This window comes from Branchiostoma floridae, chromosome 13, assembly GCF_000003815.2.
Source record: "Branchiostoma floridae strain S238N-H82 chromosome 13, Bfl_VNyyK, whole genome shotgun sequence".
Taxonomy (NCBI): Eukaryota; Metazoa; Chordata; class Leptocardii; order Amphioxiformes; family Branchiostomatidae; genus Branchiostoma; species Branchiostoma floridae.
Window position 1 is genome coordinate 12,451,123 of NC_049991.1, and position 21,459 is coordinate 12,472,581.

The 21,459-nt window shown below is 41.8% G+C and overlaps 4 protein-coding genes across 6 annotated transcripts; 2 read left to right on the forward strand and 2 right to left on the reverse strand.

The window, feature by feature from the left end:
• Positions 1-451: 451 nt before the first annotated feature.
• On the forward strand, positions 452-4,194 carry LOC118429713 (spore coat protein SP65-like; the record flags this gene model as incomplete). Its single annotated transcript, XM_035840327.1, is given in 4 exon segments — positions 452-678; positions 970-1,068; positions 1,519-1,647; positions 3,239-4,194. Coding segments are annotated over 4 exon segments (596 nt in total), but the record flags the coding sequence as incomplete, so codon positions are not given.
• A 488-nt stretch (positions 4,195-4,682) lies between these two features.
• On the forward strand, positions 4,683-8,018 carry LOC118429483 (cytochrome P450 2U1-like). Of its 2 annotated transcripts, none has more exons than XM_035839976.1 (5): positions 4,683-4,993; positions 5,821-5,906; positions 6,402-6,896; positions 6,955-7,425; positions 7,548-8,018. In XM_035839976.1, the coding sequence occupies exons 1-5, from the start codon at positions 4,725-4,727 to the stop codon at positions 7,733-7,735; spliced, it is 1,509 nt and encodes a 502-aa protein (XP_035695869.1). In that variant the 5' UTR covers positions 4,683-4,724; the 3' UTR covers positions 7,736-8,018. The 2 variants fall into 2 exon arrangements, with proteins under 2 accessions (XP_035695869.1, XP_035695870.1); XM_035839977.1 differs by having other exon boundaries at positions 6,402-6,862; positions 6,921-7,425.
• Positions 8,019-8,493: 475 nt separating this feature from the next.
• On the reverse strand, positions 8,494-11,038 carry LOC118429484. 2 transcript variants are annotated; one of them, XM_035839979.1, is made up of 4 exons: positions 10,942-11,038; positions 10,655-10,756; positions 9,302-9,436; positions 8,494-8,837 (listed from the first exon to the last, which is right to left on the reverse strand). In XM_035839979.1, exons 1-4 carry the CDS (start codon positions 10,948-10,950, stop codon positions 8,700-8,702), a joined length of 384 nt encoding a protein of 127 aa, XP_035695872.1. In that variant the 5' UTR covers positions 10,951-11,038; the 3' UTR covers positions 8,494-8,699. The 2 variants fall into 2 exon arrangements, with proteins under 2 accessions (XP_035695872.1, XP_035695871.1); XM_035839978.1 differs by having other exon boundaries at positions 10,655-11,038.
• A 3,380-nt stretch (positions 11,039-14,418) lies between these two features.
• LOC118428505 (mucin-22-like) lies at positions 14,419-17,277 on the reverse strand. Its single transcript, XM_035838591.1, has 6 exons — positions 17,265-17,277; positions 17,057-17,194; positions 16,559-16,605; positions 16,356-16,382; positions 15,892-15,984; positions 14,419-15,508 (listed from the first exon to the last, which is right to left on the reverse strand). Exons 1-6 carry the CDS (start codon positions 17,275-17,277, stop codon positions 15,239-15,241), a joined length of 588 nt encoding a protein of 195 aa, XP_035694484.1. The 3' UTR covers positions 14,419-15,238.
• Between the last annotated feature and the right edge of the window lie 4,182 nt (positions 17,278-21,459).

The following is a 21,459-nucleotide window of genomic DNA, read 5'->3' on the forward strand; positions in this document are numbered from 1 at the left end:
AGAGCTGAAGCTCTGTATCACATTGGTCTCCGAGTCACTCTGGTGGAGATCTGATAGTTTGCCTTCTTCCATGTTCTCCTTAATATGGTGCAGACTGGTACACTGATCATTATGTAACGGTCCAAACTGTGCTAAGTACGCAACTGTACTAAGTAAGTTGTACATGGGTTTGGCAGGCAAATGTTTTCATGTTGTTGGATAGCTACTTTGTACTCCATGATAAATCATAATTACCTATGTTATAATCTACCTAAATATATTTTGTCATGTCCTCTTGTGTGTATGGCCAGGAAGAGAATGACTTTTGAGCCTTTTCTCCAGCGAAGTGCCGAGCAAGTGTGTGTCCTTTATTGCATCTTTACTTCCATATATACTAATACCAAGGGGGCGATTGATTGAACCACAGAGGCCAGATCAAGTTATTAAAACATTATGTTTTACACTTTTGTAGCGGTGGCCGCTGGAGTGGATGCAGCTTCAACAGTTGCGGCCACGACTGCTGCAGGTGCAGCAACGACTGCTGCAGCTGCAGCCACGACTGCTGCAGCAGGCGCAGCGACTACAGCAGCTGCAGGTGCAGCGACTACAGCGGCTGCAGGTGCAGCTACAACTGCCGCAGCTGGAACAGGAGCCAACAATGCTGCTACGACAGCTGGAGCTGGTGCCACGACCGCTCAGGTATAAAGTCAAAGCTCAAGTTTTGTTATGTAATGTGATAAGTTCGACAGTAGTGTGATACTGTGTTTTTGTCTGTTCTCTTCAATCACTTTCTATAAACCAGAGAAAAGAATGTCAACAAAAAGAATGTAGAATTCAATGGTTTGGTTTAAAAATACTTTAACATAAAACGTTGTCGACTTGTTGCCACAGTATACAACCACTGTCAGCAACGGACCCTGGCACCCAGCTTGAGGATGATGGAAATTATTTTCTCTTCTAACGTTCCTCTCGTTGTTCTTGTTCTAACAGACACCAGTGTCCTGCCTGTCCTGTAACGAAACACACGCGGGCTGTGAGAATGCGACGGACGCCTACAACAACACCATCACGTGCACAGGGGGATGCTGGGTAGGTCGATTTCCTTTTCCCGATAAGAGGAATGAAATGAGCCATGCCACGGAGGTACAGAAGAATAGTAGCCAGTTAACTTCTTCTATGTGAGTTCAACTTTAGTCTTAGTCTAGATGCAAACCCTAGCGTATTTGGCGTAGACAACACACAACGGCTACCAAAGGTAGGAAACACCATGTTATGTTTCGCCTTGTATGCAAAGCGACATTTAAGTGTCTTTTTGGAAGGTTTCTGTAGCCTCCGTGGATCGGTGGTCTAATTGTAGAAATTGGACTCGTAGTGTCTATAGTATGCTAGTGGATCGAGTCGGCCGGCCAGAGGGTTCATTTCCTTACCGTGACGGTTTCTGCATTTGTACCAAGAAAGAATGTTTATCACTGTTTTTAAATGCATTACTACAAATGAATAACATACAGTAAGAGATGAGCCACCTTGTTTCCCCCGCAGGTGTACCGTGAAGAGACCAGCAGTAACGCCGTGACGTACTCCCGGGGGTGTGGAAGAAGCGACACAAGCGACACAGCCTGTCAAACCGAGCACCAGAGCGAACGCTGTATGACCGTCTCCGGCGTTAACGTAAAGCCCCGGTCACAAAGCGCGTACGATTCCTTGCGATTCCTTCCGATGCGCAGGATAATCGCAGTGCGACGTAAGTCGGAAGAAAATCGGAAGCAATGGTTTAAGTATATAAAGCCGTGGTCACAAAGCGCGTAGTGGATCGTACGATGAGGTCATAAGAGCGTGCCTGTGTCAATCGCAGTGAATCATAGTAAATCGGGGAGCGTCGTATGGCGAAAAATAGAGCTGAAATGGATTTTGAACATGTTCAAAATTTCGCTATCGTCGTAAGGTTTTATTTGCCCCCATAGCAGAGTTCAATTACGGCAATTTTTGTCTACTGATGAGGTTATAGATTTATGATTTTTTAGTATGTTGTGATGGTTTCAGTTTTACCTGATATTGTCGATATTGACGAAAAGGGGAAATATATCAGTCGCAACTGCCACAGTCGCAACCAGAGAACAGCGCGTCACGCACAGGTGATGCAGACAATAGTTTGATCGCTTCATGCACGTGAGTTTATAATTAGATCAAATCTCAGCTCTCGTCGGTCTTGGCACTCTTGGGTCAGTTTACCATAATCGTAATAACCATGGGGACAACTCGAACATAAAGGCAGGCTCTATGAGTCGGAAATATATATGATATAATGCTTATCATTTGATTTTTGTATGATGGCATCTTTTTGTTGATAGCATATCATGATACGATCTTCGAAAGAGCCTGACACGTAGAGCCGGCAAGCAGGCCGAGATAACCATACAAGTACTCACGCTTGATTTGAACTTTTGCTTGTAATATTGTTGTCATGGTCTTTTTTAATTTATTTTTACAGTTAAAGATATTATAGGAAGGTATTTAACAGCTACGTCCACATGTTTGTTGGTTAAAGAAGCACAAAAGCGGTCAGACGGCTATACAGAAGAGACACAAGTGAAAAATCGTGCGATGCTGGAAAAATTTTGAACACCATCCGATGCGTTGCGATGGCTTGCGATGCTTACGATTTTGTTGCGATGTACTGCGCTCATCGTACGATATGCGGAATAGTCCATCGCAAGGAATCGTACGCGCTTTGTGACCGGGGCTTTAGTAAACGGCTTTCAAGCAGGTGGCATGGCGCTATAGTATTAAGCTGACTTAATATCATGACAAAGCTGTGAAAAAATACAGATGTTCAAATCTGTTGAAATTGGTTTAAGGTTAAATTAGAGTTTAAGGAATTGGCATGAAAGTTTATCTACGTCGGTGAATAACATTATAGTTCTGGTAAACATTTCAGAGTCAGTTTAAAGTGTTCATAGCAATTGGGTTGAGAAGAGACCTTGAGAAGAAGTCCTAATAGAGTCCTAATTTCTTATGTCAAGGACGTTTGAACCTACCATGATAGTAATTTGGCGTTAACATATGCACCATTAGCAACGAAAGATGAAAGCTCCTTGCGTGAAATTATTTAGTCTTAATTCTTAATGGTCTTATACGTCATAATTCTTGAAACATTCAAACAATTTTTATTGCGTCTAGTGTTTCATGTGAATTCCTCAGCTAGCTAGCAATGTTGTTGTTGAAGTGCTAGACTAACATGATAATACCATCTCCTCCCCAGGTCTGTCGTCGCTGTTGTACTGCGGCAAACTGTAACCACGCGGCCCTCATGCTGACTGGGAAGGCGACGGCGGCACACGTCAGCTTCGGCGTTCTCATGGCGTCACTCGTCATGGTCGTGTTCGCACGGGAGTCTGCCTAGCGTCATGCGACGTCATACCAACCGTGAAGACGTCACATCATATGTGACATCGTCATACATATATGTCTGAATAGGAATTAGTAATTTAAATTGACGACTGTTCTAGAAAGCTGACGAGGGCTGGGATGACCCTTTTTTTTACAGAGAGGGTGGCTTATAGAAAAATAATGATTATTTTATTCCTATCAGATTTTATCTAAACAGCGCAATGCAACAGAAAGACATGATATGATCAGCAATGTACATATATACCTCTAATATCCCCTCGGCACACATCTGAACTGAGCTGCTGTAAGTGTGCTGTAGGTATAGAAAATGTGTAAGATGATTTGAATTTCAATGTTTGACGAAAGTTTGAATTGCTAACATGTAACCCTGTCCGGGGATAGTATATGTTACATGTTCTGACTTCCAGAGAAGTCTATTTTATATGTTCATACTGTACACATAGCAGGCCTTGTGACAGGTGACGGGATGAATCGACATTGCTTTGTACTCATTCAACGGAGAAGACTAAACCCTAGACTAGTACGTTACACCTGTCCGTACTTTCAAAAGAGTACGCGAAAGAGTTATCACACTAGGATTGTGCAGTACAAAACAACTTGGCCTTTCGTTAATTAACTTAAGCATGTTGTTGCCACAGTATTACCTGACGACCAAATAGTGTCATGAAAAGTAAAACTCCTGAAAACGACATTTCTCTGATACAAGGCATACGATGACGTCACATTGAAGGTTGATATTTGCTGTACATGTACATAGGGTGGACTGACAATAAAGAAATATATTATGTTAATGTGTGTTTGACAGCTTAAAGATGATGGCACTCATCTTCTTATTTGAGTTTAGATAGTGACTGATTGGGTTTGCGACAGGGCAAGGGTGTTTTGTGTAACGCCTTTGGACAGGTTACAGGTTTCTTTTGTCCCTTAGGTCTAATGTTTCGGTAGCTTCTGCTTTGTATTACACCTTTTATTTGCTTTGGTGACAGCAAAGAGTTTTGTTATGAAGATAAAACCTCCTTGGTGACAGGAATATATGATCGTTTCATATTCCGATTGACGCGAGTTTTAAGTTTCTGTATCCCTAGGCCTGTTTGACAGTTTTTGTCAGATCTCAGCTATTATTATTAGCGATTATTTTCCACATTTAAAGCGAAAAAGACCCACTGTAAAACTCCTTGTGAACTAACTGCCCATGCAATGATATGTAAATCACTCGCACTACGTTGCAAAGCGCCACCATACCGTTTGCGTGGGAATTGAACTTTCCTAGGGTCAAATCATGCACCCGAACGGACGTTCACCTCTGGGCGTTCGCATTGATTGTGCAGTAAGTCAGTATGGTGGGTGTAGGTTTGTTTTCCTTCGTGACGATGGATCTACAGACGCTCTTGTTTCTCCTCCTGCTTGTCATGGTGATCGTCCTGGTTGTCCGTCAGAGGAGACGTCGTCTGAACCTTCCCCCCGGACCCCGGGGTTTTCCTATCGTGGGGAACCTGTTCAGCATGCGTCCCAGCAAACTGCTGGCCAACATGGCGGCCTGGCGTCAGCAGTACGGAGATGTGTACAGTCTGAGGCTGTTGAATAGGATCGTTGTTGTGCTGTACGGGTGAGTGAAAAGGTTATTGGAATAAAGTAGTCTCTTCGAGCGCGCATGTTGCACCCCTGCGTAGTGTATGCGTGAATGTGCGTGTTTGTGTGTGTGACAGTAGTGTCACAGGTTTGTGTGTACGTGCGTGCGTGTGTTTGTGTGTGTCTAGCTCTGTCTGTATGTATGTACATTTCGAAGCTAAAATAGTAATTGTTACATTAGGACTAGGTCCCTACGAACCCATCGCATACAGGTGTGTTCCCACGCATTGCGTTGCTGGTTCTGCATGTTGATATACTCGTGTGAGCCTCACATGATCTCACATGACTGTTGATACAGCGTCATATGGTATATAAGGTCACGATGCAGTAGTTACATAGTTACATAGTACGGCGGGTTTGTTTTATCATACCGATGGTAGAACGATGTGTGTGCTTCTGTATATGTATAAATGTGTCTATATGTGCATGTATGTCAGTGTGCGTGTGTGTGTGTGTGTGTGTGTGTGTGTGTGTGTGTGTGTGTGTGTGTGTGTCGATATGTTTGTGTCAGTGTGTGTCGATATGTGTGTGCCAGTGTGTGCGCGTGTTTGTGTGTGTGTGTGTTTGTGTGGGTTTATGTATATGTGTGTGTACACTCGTCTGTGTCTTGCTGTGTCTTAATATATATCTATGTGTGTGTGTGTGTGTGTGTGTGTGTGTGTGTGTGTGTGTGTGTGTGTGTGTGTGTATGTATGTGCGTGCGTCCGTGCGTGTGTGAGCGTTTGTTTGTGTTTAATAAGATCTCAATCTCCTGCTTGTTGGACCAACAAAAACCAACAGTTGCTTTGTTGTCCTTTTATCTAGACACAAGCCAATCCACGATGCTCTTGTCAAACAAGCGGACATATTCTCAGACCGCCCTCCCATCAGGATCCTCAGACGTGACCCCGGTACGATTACGCTGTATATTTTGTGCGACTCTATACACTATTGTGGCATAGAAATATCAAAATTTTCTTGGTATGTAGTTTAATTAAAAGGGCAGGGAAATAAATTTACAGCCACAAATGTTGATAGAGTTCCTGTTGCTTTCATTCAGGAAACTTCATATAAGTACATATCTGCTTCACTGTTTTTTAACAACACAAAACATTTGTCCAATACTGTGGTCCCATTTGATTGTAGCTTCGCTGTATTGGCAAACATTCCGCAATATACATTATTGTGTGTGTGTAACGTACACGTGAAAAGGACGGTGAAATTGACATCTTTGCGCGTGCCTTGTATATGCAATGATGTTTGATGATGTTTCTGACATGGGGAGAAGAGATGCTATCACAATTAAACCCAGGGGTGGTATTAGGGTCACATCTTGAAGTGACCTTCGGGTCTTGTTTCGTGGTGAAGTATGAAGTAGAAAAAAAATCTTCTTGTTATAAACACAGGGTTGGTCATGGCTCGTTACGGAGAACATTGGGCGGAGAGGCGCCGTTTCGCGTTGTCAGCCCTCCGACAGTTCGGCATGGGCAGACGCAGTGCAGAGGGAAGGATTCGGGAAGAGGCGGCGGCCTTGTGCACCGCTATAAGGTCTCTGGATGGAGCACAGAGGGACATATCCCACCTCTTGGGTAACGCGGTCTCAAACATCATCTGCTCCATGTCGTTTGGGAACCGCTTCGAGTACGACGACGCAGAGTTTAAGCGTCTTTCCCACGCGTTTGCCTACCTCGTCGGCTCCAACAACAGAAGCATTCTTGCCTTGGTTCGTCAATTTATCATGCCGTACTTGCGTAAGCTGCCCATGATGGGAAACTGGCGGAGTTACGGTATAAAACAGAACGACTACGTCATAGACTTCATCATGAAAAGTGCGAAAGAACACAAGGAAACTTTCGACAAGTCTGACATCAGGGACATCATCGACGTGTTCTTAAGCGAAGGCGACGGCAGTCGACAAGTCTGACATCAGGGACATCATCGACGTGTTCTTAAGCGAAGGCGACGGCAGTGAGAAGGGCAATGGCGTAAACGAAGAGGCGCTTGGCACTATCATCAGAGATCTCTTCATCGCCGGTTCCGAAACCACGGCGACAACCTTGAGGTGGGGTCTACTCTACACGGCACTGAACCCAGACGTGCAGACCAAAGTGCAGGAAGAAATTGACCGCGAGTTTGCGTCGCACGCTCCGCCGTGGTCTGAGCGCGGAAGACTGCCGTACACCGAAGCGACCATCATGGAAATCCAGCGCATACGCCCGATCGTGCCGCTGAATATTTTCCACGGCAACACCAGCGCCACTACACTGTACGGGTATGACATACCGGCCGGTACATACATCATTCCCAGTCTCTGGTCGGCCATGATGGACCCGAAAGTGACACCAGAACCCGAGGAGTTCCGACCAGAAAGGTTCCTGGACGACGAGGGGAAGGTGGTGAAGCCGGAATGGTTTCTACCATTTTCCGCAGGTACATGTTTATGTTTATCTTCTTCAGATTTCTCAAATTTATCAACAGGATGCATTTGGAATAGAGGAATGTTTGTTTTCCACTAATATGTTTTTGTTCCCTTTTTTTCTGTATCGGCGTAGGTCGGCGACGGTGTTTGGGAGAACAACTTGCCAAAATGGAGCTGTTCCTTTTCTACACCAGCCTGTTGCAGCACTTCACCTTCAAACTGCCAGACGGCGCCCCTGCACCGCCAATGGACGGCAGTCTTGGATTTGTCTTGTCTCCACCCGCGTATGACATATGCGCCGTTCCCAGACACTCTTCATAAGAAGGACTAGTATCACTCAGACTGACGAAGTTTGAAGTAAAAAGAAATGATTAGTGTTATCATAATGAAGGAATAAAGACCTTTATTGTAAATATATTTACCCACTGGGTTAAGTACAGGTCGTAACAAAATGATAGTTGACAGATACATGAAATATTTACAATGCCAAGCAACACATTTATATCATATTCTACTAAATATATCCAGTATTAAGTTTGGTTGACTTTATTGTGAAGCAATGTATTATTATATGATAAAATGAATCATTAATTGTTACAGCATTTCAATTATGTGTTAACGTACACTTTATTCATTTGTTTATACACTAGGGTTTTTCCATAAAGCTATTTTGATATTCATTAGATGTATTGCATGGCTAAGGCACACTTGAGACAAGCGAAATGATGTCATTGGTAATTGTAGATGACACATCATATCATCATTATCATGGTCATCACCATAGCACACTCTTAATGTGATGACAACTCATAAATCATACATAGGCAGTGTTTTGTTATTATGAGACACTCATAAATTATTTGCAACTCCAGTAACCCCGCCCTACTTTGTACACGTCTGTACAAAACATTGTCAAGGTCATGCCTTCGCCCAGTCGAGGAGAAGTAAACACAGGAGTTTATTTCGATATTTGCACTATCTACTGAAGACAACAATGACTGCAACCATATATACGTCTCGGAGAACTATTTCAGAGGGTAACAATGCTAACAAGTGCATTCTGTAAATTGTAAGTAAAGTAAAATTGAAACATACATGACGGTGCTCAATCTTGCGGAACGATGAAAACAATAAATTAACAATGATCTCTTTTGCAGCAGTGTTTTCATGTGGTCTTGACAACCACGTAGGTCTTTCTCACGCTTGATTACTGAAATGTGTACGTTTGAGTGCTGCGCATATACATGAATGTGCCATCAAAGGTATGCTGTGTTTACCTACAGTATTAGTACAGAAGTATTCCAGCAACAAGTGGAATCAGGACGACAATGGCGGAGCTTCTGACTCCTGGCGCTGCGTTTCCTCCAGGTACGGTGAGACCAGCGTGGTTACAGCGGCTTGTAGCGCAGCACCTGCGACACACCTGTCGTAAAAAAAATACGTTGGCTAGGGTCCCTGTACGTCATATAAGTTATGTCACTAACATTACTCTTGTGAGTGTGATACCTTTTTAGAAAAGGAGGCTTACAAAGCCTTTCTAGACTGTCAAAAAGAGGCAAACGGAAAAAGCGGACGTTCTGCTTCAGTGCCAAGGAAAGCTACCAAGGGGCCCAACATCGACCTTGAATTTTGTCTTTCCAAGACCTAACGTTACCTACAAACCAAATTTCATTAACAATCTATCCAGAGCTTCTGAAATTATGCTGTGACCTAAAAGATCTGGAAACGCAAAGTCACACTTTTCATGTAGATACCACATATACAAGTCATTAGAACCTAATTTCTTCACTCACTCACATTTCTATTTGGAAATTGTATGTCATGCCCGTTAAGATATCCTCATAGAAACAAAAAGTCACGAGTAGAAGAAGGTTACACGAAAAATACCTCCACTGGGCTGTTGTCGGCGCTTGTACACATCTGGCTCTTTTGGTCCCCTCCACAAGTAGTCCCGCTGTCTTGATGAGCACAGCCTCGCTCCACAGTCACCGCTCCGGACGTTGTGTTCTCATTCCGAAACACCTGGAACAGATTGTAGTCATCTATATCATAACCATCCCACACACATTGTTAAGATAGCTGCCTATCAATAGAGTTGCATTTATTGCCTCCATAGAATTGGAGTTATTGTTTTGGACGTGCTGCCTGTGTGTTTAAGTGTCTGTCTGCCTGTGTCTGTTTACGGATATTTGTGGCCAGTATAACAAAAAACCTCCAGATGGATTACTTTACGTAACACCCATTGGCATAATACCGGTCGGCTTACTGCAATTTCTCAAGCAATGCTAATTTGGCAAATGATCAACGCATCATTTTCTCCAGTTACATGTTGCTGTTACAGCTTACCTTTGCCACTTCTTCTGTGTAAATTATTTTGTCTCTCTGGTCCTGCTAAAAACATAATATCGTAATTGGAACACACCGCGGAATTGCACGGAGAACGGGCGCGTGGTTGGAAGGGGGTGCACTATACCGGTCGAACGAAACACGGCACAATTAACTGCCGCTATGTACCTTTATTCATCCTCTGTTGTTCCTTTCTTTCCTGTTAGTAGTTGCACAAAACAAAAATCTGCTTGAGCATACAAAAAGTCATGAGAAAATGGGCGTATACTGACAAGAATTTTCATTTAATTTTGGTCCGTCACAACCGCTATGACGTAAAACTTTACTGCTGGCCGTAGCATTAAAAATGGCGGGAAAATGGCGGCGTACGTTCAATTTGACCCATTCAGCCGTAGATCCGGGCTATTATGCAACGGTTCCTCACACTTTTACACGAGTTGTAGGTCACCAAAAGAAAATCAAGATTGCTGTTGAATCATGCTCGTCTTGTGCCGTGAGCACATGTGATTATTATCTACAAATCCAGCGATGAACGTGACAGTGTGTTTGTCCCACGACGAGCTCGCCTGCCCCGAAAATGACCTGAAAACTTTTGGCCTTGTTGTCTTCGAATGCATTGTTATCGATGCTTTGTAAATTATGTATTGGACACCTAGAAGTGTGCATACCTCAGAAATAACTATTGTTGCATGTGTAGATCTCTTTAAGTTCCACTATTTTTAATCGACCGGTATAAGGCTTATGACCGGTATTATGCCAATGCATGTTACATTTCTTATGTGGGGGGGTCTTGGAAAGATGACGTCAAATTTGATTATGGTATTTGACGTTGTTGCCTTTGTTGTTACTTTCTTTTTGGCCACAAACCCTGTATAACAAATGATATCAACCCACCCAGCATCCTCCTCGGCACGGAACAGCTGCAGTGTAGGTTGCAGCTGCCATGCCACAGCTGTCAGTCTCGTTCCCAGTACAGCGTATGCACGTGACTATGTCCTGATAAGAATAAGAATTGATTTCTTTAAAGGCCCTAGATTTGAAAATAGCAACAATGTTCGATATTGCTGACAAACCTACAGAACACTTCACGGTGATGAAAACTAATCTTCTCATACATAAAATTTGATTTTTTTTCTTACAGGTCCTTCATCGTCCTTGAATGCACTATCTACTACACTTACATGGGTCATTGTTGTCACCACAGCAGTAGACGGTGGCTTGGTTGTGGCTGCAGTTGTAATGTTTGACGGCGGGTGGGTTACACCTGTAGGCGGTGGTTGGGTTGTAGGTCGTGGTTGGGTTGTATCTGTAGGCGGTGGTTGGGTTGTACCTGTAGGTGGTGGTTGGCTTGTACCTGTAGGCGGAGGTTGGGTTGCACCTGTAGGTCGTGGCTGGGTTGTACCTGTAAGCGGTGGTTGGGTTGTACCTGTAGGCGGTGGTTGGGTTGTACCTGTAGGCGGTGGTTGGGTTGTACCTGTAGGTGGTGGTTGGGTTGTATCTGTAGGCGGTGGGTGGTTTGTACCTGTAGGCGGTGGTTGGGTTGTATTTGTAGGCTGTGGTTGGGTTGTATTTGTAGGCTGTGGTTGTGTTGTAATAGGATCCTGTCCTGACGTGAAGATTACACCTGTTGAATGGATGAACAAATAACACAGGCATAAGCGATGCGCCTCTTGCTATTCCGGCGGAACTTCTGTTCCGTTTTCTGTTCCAGGCATCATTTAGGTAGATATACCTAACATGATATCACATTTCTATCAGGGATGTTATTGTTGTAGTTCTTATCTTAAGTACTTTTAAGAAAATATAGAAAACATGTTATGCAAAAGAAGGCTTAGAGAATGTCAACTGATATTTACATTTTTAAGCCTGAACTGACATGTTCCTTTTTCCACGAATACCGTGTACCACTTGTCAACGAAACTTCCCCTCAAACGTTCACATTTCGAATTCTGCCAATGATATCACAAACGTTTTGTCTGCTATATTACCTTTCATCAAATTTACGCTTGAAATACGGAGGCAAAATCTTGAATCCACGTTTTTCTACACTAGAAATGTATGGACATACATACCAGAACTACTGATAAGCAGAAAAACAAAAACGCGCCCTGATGCCATGATGAACTTCGTTCCTCTGTCTTTTGTCCACGTCCCGTTTGTTGGCGTCTCTATGTAAACAAGGAAGTGATTAAAATTACCATAGTGATAATTCTTGTTTAAGTGAGCTTTTAACCTTAGATGGTGGGATGTCATTAACCCCATTAGGAGCCGAACAAATGCTCAGTTGCTTGATTTTCCAAAAAGTGGCAACATCAAAGGTCTTTTCACTTTTGTCAGTTTTATAGCTTTTGTTTACGATATCTAAAACATAGAACGTTATCACTAATTCTTTTATGGTCCTTGGCTAAATGAACAACACGACAGACGCATTACGCCTGCTGACTATGAATAATTGATAAATGTTGTAGCTTACGAGGAGCCTGAGAGGAAGGGGAAAGAAGATAATATCCCTAATCTGCAAAGTCCTAGAGACAGTCAAATAGACCAAATAAGCAATAGAATACAAACGTTACCTTTACTACATGTTGAATTATCGTGTACATACACGAAGCTGTTGGAAAGGCATAAGAAAGGTATTATGTCGCTGTTCTATGTTAACACTTGTAAACACTATATATAGGCTGTAATCAATTTCACGAACACATCAAGTTTTTTCGGAGGACGAAATAGATTGACAGTTGTATAGTAGTAACCTTCATTTTATAGACTTTAATAAAGCTAAGTGGTGCTCGAATTATAGTTAACATTAATATTCACTGCAGTTTTGAGCAGATGCACTGAACAAAAATGTCGCTAGAGGACGTTTCAAACAGCAACGTCAGGTGGATACTGTAAAGGTTAAGGTTGACGTGATGATTTTTAAATAGGAGGTATTGTGAGGTGGAACTTCTAAAACGGTAACGAACGCAAATCTGTCGGCATCTCTTTGGAAATCATAGACATATGCTGTAGATATGAAGATGTAATTAATTGCGTATCGATATTTTCAACTTCACGTAGGTGGAAATTTTATTGTAGCCTTTTGTGCAGTACCACCTCTGGCCACCAGGGAAAATTTCACAAAACTTCCATCATACTCGAAGTGCTCCTCTCACTTTTTTCCCCACTAGAGTACGAGAATTTGTGACACAGGTTGCTGTATCAATAATTAGCTGAACATGTAATTCCTCTGTTATGCATAAGTGTAACGCACACCAGTTCTTGCATCGTGTTTATAAACTGTCGAATAACAACATGTAAACATATATCCTACACTAGCTCATCGTATATCATTTTCGACTTTTCACATCTTCTCACTCGAACGAAAACTATGGCCATCGATCTCAAAGTCATTATTTGATTATCTTCTCAATCACAAAACTCAGGTTAGGTCAGGTTAAAAAGAGCCGTGGTTAAAGGTTGTACTTTTGATGTACTAAGTCTAGTTTGTGGAGACTTTGCACTGTGACTGATGAAACTTGAACTTTGTGCTTAGATTTTCACCGCAAACCTTTGGTGCTCTTAAAGCTCCTGTGTACACGCTGGATCCAATAACAGTGTATGTTTATGACAGTTTGGGTTGATTAATGTCCTGTAGACATATATACATTCCTGTGAATACCCGGGTATTGTCAACTCTGTACAGCCAAAACATAACGTGAACAAACCACCCTCACAAAGCCCTTCAATCAGCTGCCATGTCACATTAGCTGTGTAAAGTCCTAAGTTTGGTTTCTAACTTTTGTTGTGCTAGTCGCTATAGCAGCAGGACTCAGTATAGAGATCACAGTCAGCATTTCTTCAAAGGCTCCCATCACATATCATTTTTGCTACCCAGAATCGACCCAAGTATTGTAAACCATTTCTATAGACTTAATGATCGTATTTTGATATCAATTAACGTTGCTTACTTACATCAATCAATAAGTTATTCCGATGTTTATTTTGCTGTGGTAATTTCGTTTTTGTAGCTTTTCAAATCTTCTTTTGGAGTCACTACATTGTACCCAGCGGTTCAGGGAAATAATTTCAATAGAGGTGTTCAACAATTATCAGTCCATACGCGCTGTTCAAAACGTTTACATTTTACAAAGTCATTCAGACACTATTTTAGACGAGCACCATGTCTACCATGTACTCACTCACTCACTCACTCACTCACTCACTCACTCACTCACTCACTCACTCACTCACTCACTCACTACTCACTCACTCACTCACTCACTCACTACTCACTCACTCACACACTCACTCACTCAATCACTCACTCACTCACTCACTACGCACTCACTCACTCACTACTCACTCACTCACTCACTCACACACTCACTCACTCACTCACTCACTCACTACTCACTCACTCACTCACTCACTCACTACTCACTCACTCACTCACTCACTCACTCACTCACTACTCACTCACTCACTCACTCACTCACTACTCACTCACTCACTACTCACTCACTCACTCACTCACTACTCACTCACTCACTCACTACTCACTCACTCACTCACTCACTCACTCACTCACTCACTCACTCACAATCAATCAATCAATCAATCAATCAAACAACCAACCAATCAATCAATCGCGGAGAAAGAAAAACACACCCATCATGTATCTGAAAATACGGTTTGTATTCTCTTGAACAAAAATACAGCAGCTCCTATACATTTAGTGTACATTTTCCATGAACAGGAAGCTGACGCTGTCAAACATGCCATTCCATCTGAAAAATGGCGCGTTGTCATATTCAGCATCTACTTCTCAAGAGTGTAATAATGTACAGCATTAAAGAGACACAAAGACCTGCTTTGGTTTCACCTAACAATGCAGCAAACAAGCAAAAAAGTAGCAAAAATAGAGTCACATTTGATGCACGCTTTGTCAATCTCCAAGGTAACGTTATGACGGATACCTCTTCAGCGATTGGCCTTGGCGCGATTTCTGAGCGACATTTTTCTTGTCGGTTTTTATCTGTTTTGTAAGGCAAATTGGTCATCTTTATGCCAAAAACTTTCTGGAAAGTACATAAGAGATGTTGACCAACATCTTTAAAGTACCAAAATCTATCTTAACAAGACTGTATCTAGTCACCACCACTACAAGTCGCAACGACCATCATTTTTAGTCTTGTTCAGATATTGTAGGTTATTTTCACGTTTTCACTTCCACTTTTTTTCTCTCCCCCTTTTCTTGTCATCTCTTTTAAAGATGCACTTGCGTCAAGATGTAAAAACCGACAGTCATGTCTCTTGAATAAAACACCTTTGAACACAGTTTCAAACTGTCTTAACAGCTATTTGAATTTCGGCAGAAACCGTCCACGTACACGGCCGTCAGACCTAAGTCATCACCTGACCTGTGGGAGTTTCCGCTCGTGATGTCATCACAACTTGCGTTGCGTCATCAACACCACACGTTTTGTAATGACATCGTTACCACAATGCCAAAATGGCGAAGAGCGCGGACGCCATGGTGACAACGACGCTAACGTGGACGTCAGCTGCGCCAGACCCGGCGACTCCGTCGAGCTCAAGGCTTGCGTCGTTGCAGCTGTTCGTAGTACAACAACGCCGGCAGGTCTTGATGCCCCCTGCGGTATTACAGAATTCATTCTTGTTGTCCTCAGTGCAGGTGTCGCCCGTCTCTCCACATCCACGGATGAAGGTGATCACATTGGATGTCGTGTTTGTCTTATGGTATGCCTGTAATAATGCCAATATCATAAGTAATCTAAGTACGAATTTAGTCCAACTTCGAAGTTACCCAGCAAAGAAGACATCAAGACATCAATGACATCAATGACAACCATTTCTATTGTTGTTCTTTGGAACCTTTGTACAGTGTTTTACATTTATTGACAATCAAACACGCTTAATGAAAAGGAAAGCGTGTCCCTGTTAAGTGCTCGATACTACTCTGTAAAATGTGCTACCAGACACATCTGTATTTTTTAAAACCATTGTGCTACGTATTTGGTCTGAGCTACCTGTGTGTTACCTGCTACAAAGCTGAAGTAAGAGATATAAAAAATTCAGTTTGAAACGATTGTATGCAGATATGTAGAATCTTAGTTGCAAAAACTCACCCAGCATGAGCCACTGCACGTTGTAGTTGATGTGCTGACATCCCTTCCGCATTCATCTGTCTCGTTGCCAGTACAGCTCAGGCACGTGAGAGACTGAAGTGGTAAGTAGTGACTGGGTCAGTATTAAAAACGTGGGCATAGTGCTATTTTCAGTCTTATGTTTCTGTCATAAGTGCGGTTCAGCCGTGAGTGAATATGAGTGTAAGGCATTGATTTTCCACAAATGTCACTTTCAGTTTAACTCCATAGGGCTTATTCAAGTCTTCAACTATGCAGAAAGACAGAGAATCATTAGTTAGAAACATCATACACATCAAATCTCGTCAAAAACACAATTTCAATGCGCTTTAACCAGTCACAAGTGGAAGACAAGTACTTGTCAATCCCCTAATTATAAGCCGCAATTTGGTATGCATGTATAATGTTATGTATGTTATACACTTAAACAAAAAATCAAGACTCACCGCTGCAGTGGTTGCGGTCCCACTTCCCTGAAAAGCAAACCATACAACAGTTATCTCTTTTGTCTACTAACGGCTAAAGATAACTCTCACACGAGAGACGACTCAGGCAATGCAGATGGATTGATGTTACAATGGACGCAATATCGCTTATGTTGTCTATCTTGAATCAAATAAATTACAATTGAAACACAAGCACTACTCACCCCAGCGTTGGTGGCAGACCCTGATCCCGCCGCTGTCACCCCTGACGCTGCCAATGTGAAGACAGATAAACAACAAAATAGTAAAAAGAATTAATTATCAGATGGATGAGCTTACATATAAGACGTATCATATCATGCTTGTTGTGTAGCTTGCTGCTTTAACTAAATTAGTTACATCATGTCAGTTTCATTTTCTTTTGACTCATTCATCCACATATCTTACTTTTTTACTAACAACGAAACATACATGTGTTTGTGTTAAATGTATCGATGAAGCATCTTGATAAATAAATAGCTATATATAGTTCCTAACAAAAGACATCAGCTAGTGTGAGTGAGAGATGTATGGTGATTACATGTACTCTCATTTCCAGTACATGCTGTGCGACACAACAGTTGACAGACAAACCCGATGACACATCGACAACTTAAAAAGTCAACTCAAAGAAAAGAAAGAAAGAAAAGTTTGTAATGTGCAGTTCCTATACAGGACCTTACCTGCAGTTGCTGCAGTCGTCACCGTCCCACCAGAGGTCTGAGGAACACTAGCAGTGGTTGCACCTGAAGCTGCACTCGTAGCTGCAACCGTAGTTGAACCCGTGGTTGTGGACTGACACACGGCTGCCAGCACCAGTCCTACGTAACAGATCGATATTAGACATATATAACTTTGCACCAGTCAAAAATTAGATATTTTGAATGACACCTGCAAGTGGCATGCAATAACCGGAATGCAATGTAAACATAGTGATATTTATTGTCAAACTAAGTAAAGTTAGTCTTGATCACTGCACGCTACGTGCTTATTTGCACCCCTACAACATGAAAGGTAGGAACAGTAGAGCTCGTGATGTGTTGACGTTAGCATGGAACGAAAGGAAACTCACCGGACACACACAATAAAATGGCCAAGACCTTCATCACGAAACTGTTGTCAGCTTTCCTTTCCTCTGGAAACAAAGGAAAACCAACATTACTTTGATGCTCATGCATTCATGTTAAACAATTACTAGTAATGTCTTTCTTCCATCAAGAAATGTAATTTTGTATTTTCTGCACAATAGTTGCTAGAATTCGGTAATGGAGTGATGGTACATCATTTGTTACCCTAGAGGGCATTAAAGATCTGATCGGTAGAATCCAAGATCATTCAAGAAAAAAATTCTATTATCTTAATTCTTAATTGTGTAATTGTCATGGCATAGCATATTTTGTACTGTTGATATAACGACGTCCATTGAATCACCGGCTATAGAAAAAATATTCAATGAGATTATTCCAGTTGCATATGGATCAGACAGTAAATCTTTACACATAGTTTCTGGTTTATCATTAACGTTAACAACATTGTCTCCTGTGCAAAGAAAACCCACGCCTATAAAAGGTCATTAAGTCATTTCAAATGGTCCCGGCAGAAACTGTGTGCTTCTCAGCCGACATCCAAACGCCGACGTCTGCATGCATTGGTTCCACAAAGGCAATTATGTTACTAATGGTAATTTTAAGTCCACGGCATGTTGATGCCAATGAAAACCTAGTCCTTTTTATCTAGATTAAATCACATCAATTAGAGTTTTCTTCTCATCACTGCTCCAGTCAACCTAGCTGGTGATGTGAGAAAGGTTTCCAGGCGTCTTGTACCATAAAACGACCTACACATACGTGCATGTAAGTGTACTATCAACTATACATCTTTATAGTGCAAGGTAAATTGCCTAACGAGGGGCACTCTGTTTCTTAAGACGTTTACAACTTAGTTAACGCGTCTTACTACCCCAACAACAGCATCTTATTTATGATCTCTACCTTTGGCATTACCACAAAGTAATGTGACTAAATGAAGATTTAGAGCCGTGTTTGGTATTGAGGTAATGAAGTTAGAGTCTATTGGCGTAAATCATGGGAGAAACTGTTTTGTGTTGTTGCTAGGTTACTATCTCCAAGGGACTTTGACGCTAAACAAACCGGGTGATGCTGACTACACGTTACTAGGCTCCATCAAATATATTCAAACACTCCTGCGTCGTTAAAGGGTCGCGCTGAACACTAAAAGGGATTGGTCCCATCGACAATCCAACTGTTTGAGACTTTTGACTCACTTAGGAACGACTTCCTGCAAGTTGCAATTATTCAGTCAAAAATGATTCCCTCACCATTAGGACTTTTTGAATAGACCCTTTATCGTGCTCCTTTGTACCTGATGTTTTTTACGTAGAAATAAAAAAGGAACAACTTTATCTCAACAATTTTAATAAACAATGGATAAATCGTTCTAGCGTACATGTTATGATTTTGCATCAAGTTTTTGGAGGTCCAATAAAAACGTATTGATTTTTAGCTGTGTTTACGCTCCGTGTGGTCTGTTACTAATGTCGGCAAACACGGCGAGTGCTATGCTTATGATTGCAGACGCGTAAGTCAATACGCCACGATTGCAAACGTGTCAGCTAGGTTTGCACTAGTTTGATAAACGTTAAAACGCACTTTTGGCCTCCACACTCAAAGATTGAAATTCGTTTCGTGATGCAATCATCAAAGGACAGCGAGGCTCAGCGTTAGAAAAAAACTAATAACGCGTTCATATGTGATCAATGTTTGCAACACAACTCCATCAAAAATCAACATTCGTACATTTTTGTCCGTAGTAGGATTGAGGTTCAAAAACTTTTCTCACACAAAATGAAAATGTTGCGACCTTTCACGGATTCAATTATTCTCCTGGGCTATTTTTAATACCAGGGAGACAAATTGTTTTGTTACGCGTTTTCACCGCTAGCCCAGACTAATAAAATGTACCACCTGTGGTACAAGACAAGAATTTAAGTATTCTGGGTCAATACTCACCACCTGAAAACATGTTGAATGGTTTAAGACAGTAGATAAAACACTTAACCTTAACGGACACTGGCAAAGTTTTTACTACTAGTATTACTTCTCAACTCAATCCTCCCACAATTTTAAAGGGAAACAAATCTATTTGTTTCACGCCCACGGTTGAGACCCAGACTGATTAAAATGGCTGTTCGAAAATACGTGCATGTTCAATACTACAGCCTTTGTTCACAACGGATCTTGGAAAAATAGAAAGGTCCTTAATTTTTATGGAAAATTGGCATTTGTGTTTTGACCACAAATATGACGGCGAGACTTTCGTGAAGAAAAACGCAAGTAATCATCAACTAGGAATTGATGAAAAGGCTATCAAGGCAACGAGACTCAACAATGTCGGTGTTGATGTCTCCTATATTCACGTTTCCATGGATACAGAAGTACTAAAGCGTTAAAAACTTCCTTGTTAGGCTAGTAACTTAGCATTCTCCTTCTCCTGAGACATCTTCAAGCACCAGTGACAAACATACATGTTGTTTCAGTACACACCTGCTATGATACCTGTCCTGAACACTTACGAGAACACGAGTGTTTGTAAGCTCATATCTTGACCTGGACATCCCAACAAATAAGTGTAGAGAAGGTAAAGATGTGGCGCACTTTTAAAGAGTAAGATAAAGACGTATAATCTATTTTGTGACTTCGTCTCAATATCTTCTACCGACAATGATTTACAAATGATTAAGAAGGGTAGATACAGCGAAACTCACAGTCTTGAAAAAAGTATCTCCTTTCGTCAGCTTCTATCCACTTGTTTTCCGTCGACAATGAGGCCAAGCGATAAACTGCTGCGTGTTTTAAAGATATTCCCGACTGTTGATGTCAAATAGCGACCGCGGCCCGGTAACAGCACACAGCCGGTGGAACGCATATCCGTCCGTTGCTAAGCGACGGTAGACGATATTTATTACATGTGCCGGCAAAACGCTACAGATATGGTGTGTCCACACAAGTTTCCATGGTAACATGCATCAAGAAATTATTAATGAGTTGGCCATCCAATATGTGTGACAATCGCTCAAGCCTATGTATAATTTGGCACGACGAGTGGGGCGGGCGAGGCATTTCTGACATATTAATTCTGTTGAACGAAGACTTAGTGCGCTGGGCAGACGCAGAATGTTGTTGACGGAAAGACTGGACCTGAACCGTTTTGGATTGCCCTTTCGAATAATTTACTTTAGATTGCTTTAAAGCTTTTGGACTTGACGAGGGCAATAACTGCACGAACTGAACACAGGTCGTTTGGAGTGAGAAACATGATCAATCTCCATCGGTACGGACATTATATCTCCCAGGTATATTTGCTAATCAATGAGAAAACAGATTCATTATAGTTCCAGATTAGTGAAGAATGTAAAAAGGGTACTTAGTGTGCTGATCTCGAGCAATATGGTAGGAACGTTTCTTATGCAAGTAATTGATATATTATACATTGTTGATTGTTGTTTACAGTCGACAGTAGATGGTAGTATGATATGACATGATGATTGAAATAAATGTTCAGAAGAAGGTATTTGGTGACATCGCGCTTGTGTGTTAATGTGTGTGTTTGTTAAGGATATTTCTAGTCAGTACGACTTAGAAACGAATGTGTGAATTGTAATGATTGATAGACCGTAGGTCTTGGGAAAACGAAGATAAATGCCTCTTGGCGACTGACCTTGGTACTGCAGAAGACCTTTTGGTGTCTTTTTTTGTCCTAGACATGCTATGGTATCGAATTTTTGATTGCAGGTAAATTTTGTTGGAGGGAACACTTGCGTAGATCTTTGTTCCCCTAGCAGCTTGCTCCGGAACTACAGTGGAGACTTCGTTGAAATCTTTCAAGTAGGACAACTCGGCTAAGGAACAACGAATTTCGTTGGTACTCGATTTTCAGGTAGCTTAGACAGAGCCGTATCGCGCGCGTAAACAATGGAATGTAAATTAGGACTTACCGTGTATGTGATTGAGGAAGGACTTTAATTGCAGTGTTTTCCATAACAAAGACTCAAAATATTTCATAAAGT